The 10348-nt window shown below is 38.8% G+C and overlaps 2 protein-coding genes across 2 annotated transcripts; both read left to right on the forward strand.

Moving 5' to 3' along the window:
• Window positions 1-1031: 1031 nt before the first annotated feature.
• On the forward strand, window positions 1032-1529 carry MELLADRAFT_114246 (uncharacterized protein; the record flags this gene model as incomplete). Its single annotated transcript, XM_007419116.1, has 1 exon — window positions 1032-1529. The coding sequence occupies one exon, from the start codon at window positions 1032-1034 to the stop codon at window positions 1527-1529; it is 498 nt and encodes a 165-aa protein (XP_007419178.1).
• A 5151-nt stretch (window positions 1530-6680) lies between these two features.
• Window positions 6681-7732, forward strand: MELLADRAFT_69915 (uncharacterized protein; the record flags this gene model as incomplete). The annotated part of the gene is made up of 4 exons (XM_007419117.1): window positions 6681-6717; window positions 6781-7214; window positions 7497-7571; window positions 7646-7732. 4 exons carry the CDS (start codon window positions 6681-6683, stop codon window positions 7730-7732), a joined length of 633 nt encoding a protein of 210 aa, XP_007419179.1.
• Window positions 7733-10348: the final 2616 nt, after the last annotated feature.

The following is a 10348-nucleotide window of genomic DNA, read 5'->3' on the forward strand; positions in this document are numbered from 1 at the left end:
GCTTGGGGGAAATCTCTCAAGGCTGAGAGAGGAGGGGTTTATATACTCTCCTCTCCAAACCTAACTGTGGTGAGATTTGTTTACATCCCTACTTTGGTTTAGGGTTTGATTATTATTATTATTTGGGATTATTTCTAATAGTACTTAATTACATATACGTGTTATATGTAATATGTAATATAAGCTTTTTTTTAACTCTTGACACTGAGTTATGAGGTGTAATTGATATATAATTACATATTACATATCATTTTAAATGTGTATGTATATGTAATTAATAAGTGTATATGATTTATTACAAGTTACATATGTTTTGTAAGCTTTATGTACATGTAATTAGCTGTCTGAAAGTGGTTATATATGTTACAAGTTAGTCTTTAGGTACATACATATGTACCTAGGGCTGACAGAGTTGATGATGCTCCTGCTCTGGAACTGCAAATCCTCTCAACACTCGGTGATCATTGGAAAGAACGTAACTTTGTGTACATACATATACACGAAGCCAACGATGTGGTGCTTTGTTGGATGTTTCAAAAGAAAAGTGCAGACCAATTGAGTGTTGACCAACTCCTGTATGCCCATTCATTCATACAGCTCCCATTCCCAATCTCTGGCAATCCTCTGGTGCTCCCAAAATATGGTGGCCGAGAAACGCCAAATCGGACAAAACGACAGACCAGCAAAATTCGTCATACAGGCCTGATCAAAAGCCATGCTGAGCATGTGCCAACCCTGACTACTGCACCCCGCCAGCACAATGGTCCGCTACTCCGGTCTGGTTCAGATTGCTTTACGCCCAGCATCCAATTTCTTAATGTTTGCCTTGCCACAAATTGCCAACTGCGCCAAAACAAGACGGGGTCACTGCGTATGGTAAACATGCCGGGTGGTGTGTATACATATATAGCCCCCTTCAAACGTATGTTTTTGTGTCTTTTACAAACCACCTCTCTCCTTCTTCCTCAGTTAACTTTCCAAAAATTTCAATTTGCTTCATTTCTCTGTGATTGTCCCTGTTGTATCTCAATATGTCCTCAATGATGTGCACCGTTTGCCATCAGCAGCAGTCATCTTACTGTGATATGTGTGGTTCATGTCTGGATAATTGCCTTGCATCCACCACACCCTCACCAGTTGAACCCACCAGTGGACCTGCTTCAATGGAACAAGGCCTCTCATTGCTAGTCAATCCCAGTAATCCTTATCCTCAGCCAAACCATCCCCCAAACCTCATACCAAATTACTTGCAACACACTACACCCTCTAGCCATCCCTCCTCCAGCGCATCATTTAGCTCACATGCTTTCAAACATGCTGCTGCAACAGTGGCAGCCCACAACAACTTCCTTCAGCACCCTCCAACCCCATCATCACACCTTTTGCCACACCTTCCAGGCCACACCTCTTCCCAATCATTCGACCCACTTGCAGTGGCCAAAGAAAACAGTACTTGTACAGCCTCTGGCTTCCCGGCAACTAGAGCAGAGCAATCCAGGGGAGGCACAGGGACAACTACTTCCACCTGAGGGCCTCAAAAAGCTCAGGACAGCCCATCATATGAAACTTCCAGCCCAATCATCAACTTCATATGTGGTTTTGAGACATACCAGGCACCAAAGTGGGTCAAATCTGAACCACTTTCTGTCTCTTGCCCAACAAATCTGTTCAATCCCGCCGCTTACAAAGAGTTATGACAAGATCTATGGGATCACTTCCAAAAGTTTTTTGTCCCCAACAAGATAGTCAAAGTTCTCAACCCTGATGCCTTTTCTTTCACCACCCTGGGTGACCAGGAAGCAACAGTTGAGTCCACCAATCTCATATGGTGGTTCTCCCAACACAACTTGATTAGTCTCATCTACAACCATTCACGGTATGAACATAGCCTAACTGTTGTAGTATTTAAAGCTCAACAAGAGCTTTACAACACCTAAGAAGGGATAATCTACTACGTGTAATATAGTAGAAGTTGCCTAAAGACTGCCTTCTTTAAAGAAACCAGCACAAGGGCACTTGCTGACCACTTTGTGATAACAGAGAAAAAGATAAAGGCACCAGAGAAATAAAGCAATACTGTTGTGTAGTATTCTTCCCAGATTTTAAGCGCAAAAAAGTTCACACACTATGTTATTACTAGCAATACTGTTGTCAAGTATTATTCCCAAATTGACTTATATTCTTTAACACACGTAAATAAATTTCTCCTTGCTTTGAAGGGGCGGATTTAAGTGATCTTAGTACAAATATAGTAAATAAATGATGATTTATAACACTACAACAAAGGTATAAGATGCAGAAAAGAAAACAACAATCCCAAAATCATCAAGGAGTACTTATATCCACATGTAACAACCTCTACAATAGTCAACAGCCTCAAAAACCAGCCAAAAGAACCCTAAAAACCATGTAATGACGCAATGTAATGATCTTGTTACTAATGTATGATGTAATTTTCACAGCCAAAAGTGATCAATGACGCAATGATTTAATGTAAAGCACTTCTTAAGATGAATACAGGTGATTTTTTCCTTGTAAACCAGCTGCAAACCAATTTTTGAGATTACAAATTTTTTCAGATGTGGTCCAATTTTGATCTACTATAGTGCATCTTGTAGCCCTCGTGATACTGATCATTTATGACACACATATGACCTATTTCTGATGAGTGATGAGTAAGATATTGAGCTGTGAAGTTAAGGTTTTTGGTGTTACATGTTGACTTGTGACTGTAAATTCGAGATTCACACCAATTTCTTATTTCCCTTATAACTTTTGACATATACCTCCGTTACTAATGATTTAAAGTTTGTACATTATGTAATACACACTTCTGCGATGAATGAGCTATCTACCAACCTAATCCGACGTCATTTGACATATGTAATTAGCTGAAAACCTTCATTTTCGACGAAATTCACCCATTTTCTTCACTTTCCACAGCTGCTACTCCTTTTTTCTTGCTCATGTAATATGACATCATCTTCTACAGCCTTAAAAACCCTGGAAAATAATCTTGGCAACCCTAATTTCCATCACTACCACCACTACATATGTAAACTACACATATAACCCTTGTTTACCATCTTCAAAAAAGTACCTTTCCACTAATAACTTCTGTTTTCCCTTATCAACCCCCAAGATTAAAACTGTTACTGTATAATAAAGTGTTGTTATTTCATATTCTAACCTTAATAAACCCATAACTTAATTATTAATACCCTAAAAACCTTTTTCCAACTTTACACCGATATTTTCAAATTTTTCTTATCTTTTCTTTTCCTGTCTTTTTGTAATAACTTTGTAAGTAAACTATAATGATCTTAAGAATATATTTGAAATAAGATGACATAATTTTGAGTATACATAAGCATCTAAGAGCTTCAATTGATTTAAAAAAACCTGCATTTTGAATTTTCTGCTATACTGAAGTGTCCTAATAAGTTGATAAAAGTTATGATGATTAATTTTCTTGACTGATCCCATAAATAGATCACCACACCGTCACCAACAAGGAGCAGGCTAATCACAGCAATCCACCACTGTCACTTATACCAATGGTCAGGAAATCTGTATTTGGTTCTAGTGGTATGGTGTCTTTTCCTTGTATCACCTCTGCTTTCCTTTTTTCAATGTGACTGACTGAAATGTTATCCGGTAATCACCAGAATTCCACTACTCTATACAAATGAAAAGAACAATGTTGAGGGCATTGAACGTTTTGGTCTCTCTTGAGAACTGTCAGCCAAAGTCTTCAATGTGAGTCAGACTTGGGTGAAAACTACTCACAAAATGTTTTTTTGATAAAGATAAGATCTATAAATGTTATACTTGGTTTTGAATCTTTGTGATAAATGGAATGTATCTAAAGAAGTGTTGTATGACTAACTGATCTGAGTTAAGTAATTGACAGATAGTTCTACCAAAGTGGATACGGTTAAGTAAACTAGCTTTGGGTGTGCTTGCGCAGTAGTCCAATAACACTTGGTTCTATTGAGAGGAGGTCTGGTGTAGAAATGTTAGTTGAGTAGGCAGTACTACACAATCTTTAACGCTCCTGAGAGACGAGAAGTATCCAAAGAGAAAAGGAAGAAGGTATGAAACAAAGACAAGAGTATGTTAAAGGAAAGAGTCTAGATTCTAAAGAGGTCTTTTTTAAAAGGTAACTATTGCTTTGAGATAAGAAAAAGGTTTTTAAGTAAAGATAGAGTTCTTTTCACTAAAGGGAGAAAGAAATGTTGTAAGGGTTGTATCAGATGATTCTCTTTTCTTAGTGATTAGAGGATGCTCTTTTCTATCTGGTTCTTGATTGGTTGTTGTTAGCCAAGACTAGATGTTGATTTTGTTTGAGCCAGTTCTGAGCTGGTCCAGTTGTAAGGTTTAGGCAATCCCTTGGTAGTTTTCGTAATGGAATTTGGGTAAGGGTTAGTTTCTAGGGTCTTTTGATTAAACGATGTCATCATCTCTAAGACCCTTACTTACTCTTTCTTGTTTGATTACTAGTGTTGTAATTTGTACACTCTTGAAACTAGAGTGATAGAGTTGTGGGGTTTTAATAATATAATGTTTATGTATTCTTTTTGTCAATACGCCCGGGGTTCTGCTCCGCAGAACTCTCGCCGTTGACAAGAACCATACAGGCTACACAGCCGCCGTGGACTATCATGGGTACCTGGATTACAATGGCAGGTACAATCTGATGGGAACACTGTGGAATCTCATTTCATTGCATATTGTTGGCCCAACAAAGCAGATTAACACAAAGGTTGGACACATTGTGTCCAAACAAATGAGGTCTGGACTCCTAATGGGCCTACGACACTCATAAGCAAGTCTGTTCTGGCCAATCCCTTCCATATTCTCTTGGTTGCTCCAACAACAACGGCCCACCTATACACTGTGGTAAATCTCTTACTCTGTGAATTTGTGTCTCAATCAAAGACAGTCGCAGGCTTTATGTGGAGTCTTGGGATACGCTGAAAAACTTATGTGTGAGCCTTATTTCACCCCCTGTTTTACACACGGAAAAATTGCTGATTAGATATATGTCTTCCTTGTCTTTGTCCAAGCAGCTTGTTGACCATTCAATCATCAGCTCTGAGTCTCCAAATGAAGATTATCAAATGCAAGGCCCATTTGAGACCATGCATGTTGAAGAACAATTGGAGCTGCCATTACAGGCCTTCAGTTCTCCAAACTGGTTTGGTTTTCCTCTTGTCAAAACACCTACAAACAGTACTACATACTTGATGTGTTTTGTCACCGGTCGTATCAACACAGCAAAGTTCATTGTTTTGTGACCAATTTACATCGTTTGGGCACTGTGGTCACAAAGCCAGAGATAATGGACATCAATCCAGTGTATGTATGAGCATTATTCAAACAACTTGGGATCTCACTGCTTACATCCAAATCACTTTAAATGTAGAAATGTTTGGGGGAAAAGGAATGGTCATGTATCTGCAGTGGCACTCATGCCAGTTCAACACAAGTGCAATCTTGGATGCAACCTCCTCAAACTACCTGCCCTCAAAACAATTACATTACAGCTCCCACCAATCAAATCTGTATGGCTTCATGCCCGTGATTTAGCTAATGAGTCTTTGGGTGTGAACAAGTGGGGAGACGTTGATCTCCCTACTTTCTTGGCCTCATCAGCTCCTCAAACTATCCCCCCAAAACCAAAAACAATAAACCTCTTATGAGCACTTGAGCAATCAACCACAGGCCCTTTCAAAGTTTTTTGAGAACATCATCAATGTATATACCTGTAGTATATCTGTACATATATTCCCCCTTCCTTTTGGTAATGATTGATGTAGAAATAGAGTGTCCAAAACTCATGTGCAATTAAATATATATATTGTTTCGTTGTTTTATATATAGATGCAACAACATATATAATATAGTAAGTATCTTGAGTTGCAGTACTCCTATTACTTGAGTACAAGTCATGTTCCTTGCTCATCAACATGATGGAAGGATGTAATTTGCGCTGTGGAGCGGCTCCCAAGAGTCGTTGTCATCTGTCTGAAAGTGGTTGCATTGACTACAACTAAGACTAATATGGATCAGTGCAAGTGTCAGGACTTGCACCAATTCATTATCTATAGTTACACTTGTTGATCTCCTCCAGCATGCAACATCAAGACCCTTGCCCACAGAAAGAGCATCACATTCATGCTCTGGGAGTGAACAAGGGTCCTCCTTCACGCAAAAACCAATACATGGTGGTTTTCCCTTGCTTTCTTTCACTCATTCTTCATTCTTTTTTGTTTTTGTTGGTTACGTTACCTGTTTTTCATCTTGAATTGTCACATGTTTGTGCCGCTTCACACCAATTAATCAGACATGGGATCAGTTCAATCATACCTGGTCTAACTGATCCAATACGTTATACCCTTAGATCTCTACTGCCATGCTGAATGTGACACTTAGTCATTGTGAAACACGTTGATTTTGATGAATCACTCACTATTAAAGTAAAGCGAGTGAGTGAGATTTATTCATGCAAACCATCTTGTTTTCTAATTGTGCGTTTTTATCTTGCTGAGTTGACCCCATAAAAAACCATCTATATCATTGAACTGCCTTGACAATCACCACAATCAAATAATTGGAGAGCTTGCTCCGCCCAGCTCCCTTTCCACTGATCCTTAGTTCAAGAACCTGGAGACAACATGGAGCGGATAGATTTATACCAAACTTTAGGCTTTGGTGGGTACATATATATGTACCTGCCTATCAATCTGTTTGTACTGATCTTTTGTCACCCAACAGGTCCACGTGCCATCCATATTGATGCTTCAGAAGACCTTGGATGGAGTCTGAGAGCTCTACCATTTCATCCACTACAAAACACAGAGACTGACCTGGTATTTGTGGTAGTCCCACATATTGGGTCAGAAAGTCAATCAGATGTCCTTGACTACAAATGGGCATGTAAACATGTTTTTGTGGATGTGGAACAAACTCAACATCTCTCATATTGGGACGGTCGGACAACTCATCCCGCAATTTTGAAACCAGGATCAGATGACATCATTGTTTTAAATGCATGTGCTCTTCATTCACGCCATGAGACTCTGGAACATTATCTGCACTTTACTCAGGTGTACCTTCATGCAGCGTGCCTCCTTGATAAATTCAAGATCATCCTTGAAGAACAAATCTGTTTCTCTCCAAAACAAGATGAACACATGAAGAACTTGCGCGTGAGTCCACAAGGAAATTTCCAATTGGGCGCCCAAGTGCACTGCTAATGTATAGATGAACACTTGCGGGATACAAAGTAGAATCCGGGCACATGCCCAGAATTATTTTGGCAGTAAATTTTGATTTTCTGGGCAAAAGTCCGGGCCCAGAATTCGAATTTACTACCAAAAAAAATCTGGGCACAAAGTCAGGCACGTGCCCGGCTTCTACTTTGTATCCTGTAAGTTATACATCAATATAGGTTGTTCAGAACGTGGTGATGTATAAGGGTTATGATGGAGGTGTGGAGCCTGTCAAGCGTTTTTGAAATCTCCAAGAACCGCCTCCTGTACTACCGGCTTACATCACCTCTGATTGTGAGTTTTGACCTCAACATAGGGCCAAGTGTTTTCTGGGGGCAGTTATTTCTTGTTTTACTCACTGGAATTAGGAGTATCATGGAAGACATGCTGTTATCTGTGGATTTCGCGGTTTTGGTGATGTTATCACCAATCTAACCATCATGGATGATACGTGAGTAGTTCCTTTACAAACACCATACTTGTCTCCCACATTCACTTAATCTTATTTTTTCATCACATATGTAGATGTACTTGGTTTCTCGACAACGCTTTTACTGGAGGCTTGCAAAGCTTTGCATTAAACCATCAGTGTTCCACCATTTGTGACACAATTGGCTTGATATCACCACCACCTTTCTATCCATTCAAATGATCAGATCGTGCTCATTGATTTCCTCAGGATTATTACAGCTCTTGTACGTGATGATCCCCAATGCCCTTCAAATCCAATCTTTTTCCCTTGTATGTTCCCTGCGTTGTGGTGATCAGATCACCTTTCAGCTCAGCATTTTATAGCTGAGCTTTGGTGTTAACCACTCAATCTTTTCATGGTTATCATTTCTTTGTTTTACTCATCGGAACACGCTCTTCTCGCTACAACTGCCTCGAGGTGTAGTTGTGAATTCAATCAAATAAGGATTTTTTTTACTTTAATTCAAGACCAATTTTTTATATTACAATTATCTTGAATGAATCCGGGCAAAGGAAATTACATATATAAAAAAAGGAAGTTTTTTTAGATGATCAAATTTAGAAATAAAGTTAATAAAAGAAGCAAAGAAGATAAATTAACAATTTTAAATCATAGTCGAGATGGGATACATGTGGAGGTAAAGAGAAAAGAAAAAGGAGTGGGGGGGTGAGAAGAAGGAGGCGAAAACAAAATTTAATATGAAATCGAATCTCGAGAGCTGGGGATCGATCGATCGGTACCTAGGAAAGAAGATCAAGTCAATAATTAAACTATTAAATGAAGGAGAGTCAGTACAAGATTAAAAGGAAGATAATCATCAGAGAAAGTGACTTACAGTTGAAGGTTAAAGAAATCGAAATTGAGATTGAGTATAGAAGAGTCATGAAGATCGAGTGAAAGAGGAAAGCTGAAGCTAATACACATTCGTTATTGATGAATTTGGGATGATGAGGGCTGGGAGCGAATCTAAAAAAGTTGTATAGATTAAGAGAAGGGTGAGAGGAAGGTGGAGAAAGAAGAGTTAGTTCATTAAAGAAAGTTAAAGATGAATAGGAAAAGAGAAGTGAAAGACTTACCTCGAATTTGAAGATGTGATCGAGATCGGAGGGAAAGGTTGAAGTGGAGGTGGAGACAAGTTGAGGGTATCAGCACGATCGGTTGGATAAGGGAAGCGATGAAAGAACCTAAATAAAAGATTGGGGTAAGTAAAAATGAGGTGATAAATGTGAGTTGGGTAATATAAGGATGAGCAAGAAAGAAAGAAAAGAGTACATACCAGTGAATCAAAACCTAAACGAAAATTGAACGGGAATCCGGTTGCGATCGGAGTGAAGTTGAGGAAAGTTGGGGAAGGAGGACTTGGCTGGTTCGAGGTTTTTGCAGTACGATGAAGGTATAAAAAGGGGGCTCTTGAGCGTATGAAGAAGTGGGTGTGTAGGGGAAGAGTTGATTAGTTTTTTTTTGAGATTGTGATCGAGTAAAAGAAAGGTCTTGAAGAGTTTCTTTTTTCAATCTTGAGTGTGTTACACTACGCCAGATCACTAATTTACCGCTGAGTTTATAAAATTGAAACTGTAGAAAAATATCACCAATACAAGGGAGGTCGGAAAAATTTGAAAAAATAATGATTCAATTCATGGGTGCTGTCCCCTCATATTGCATATATTTGCATCTTTTTGCCATGATGTTTGAAGTCTCCCCAAATCAAAATGCTCACAGGGGATCTTATGTCAGAAACTCAAATTTGGTCCAAAACTAGCAATATTTGGGCAAAAACCTTCAAGCACAAAAATATGAGTATTTTTGTTCAATCATCTGAACACTTGCAATTTATGGAAGTCGCATGATGGCTCTACAAGGTTTATTAACGTGCTGAAGCCATTGTGGTAATGACTTCTATGCTTATATATGGTTCCTGCTGTGTACGTCTCTTGATATATCTCACCCATTCTTGGAGACACACAGCTTTTTTGTGCACAAAAACTGTAGAGCCAGAATGTGGCATTCAGAATGTCAAGACACTACAAGTGTTGGAGCAAAATTGATGATTTTGTTGGTGTTGCAAGGTCACTGTCTCTCTACCTGCCAGTTTTGGACCAAATCTGGGTTTCTGACATTATTTGCATTGTGGTTGTAAAAATATGAAAAAATATGCCAGATGATTGGAATGCACCAAAGGGCCCAACCAATATTTGTTCATATTTTTCTGACCCCTCCCAGCTTTTCCACAATTGTCTATGTCTGCTCAATTTTCTAAACTCAGCGGTAAATTTTCAATTTGGCGTAGTGTTATTTGTGTGATTAAGATCAAATAATTTGTCTTGAAGAGTTTAGTTATTTTAAATAAAGCTATTGATATTGTTTGAGTGAGATTTGTTTGCGTTCTTGCTAAACTTGATGAGAGTGTAGTGTGTGATTTATTGATAGTGAAGTCTTGATCGGATGCTGAGCTGGAGTGAAGTGGTGTGAAGACGTTGGTCTTATTTTATTTTATTTTATTTTTTTTATTCTATTTGTCAGTACTGTCACTGGTTGTGAAAGCTCAAACAACTCGGGGCCAACCCTGAGCACTGGTTCGAATCCCATCCCTCTCAACAAA

Source organism: Melampsora larici-populina (assembly GCF_000204055.1).
Source record: "Melampsora larici-populina 98AG31 unplaced genomic scaffold MELLAscaffold_130, whole genome shotgun sequence".
NCBI classification, from domain to species: domain Eukaryota; kingdom Fungi; phylum Basidiomycota; class Pucciniomycetes; order Pucciniales; family Melampsoraceae; genus Melampsora; species Melampsora laricis-populina.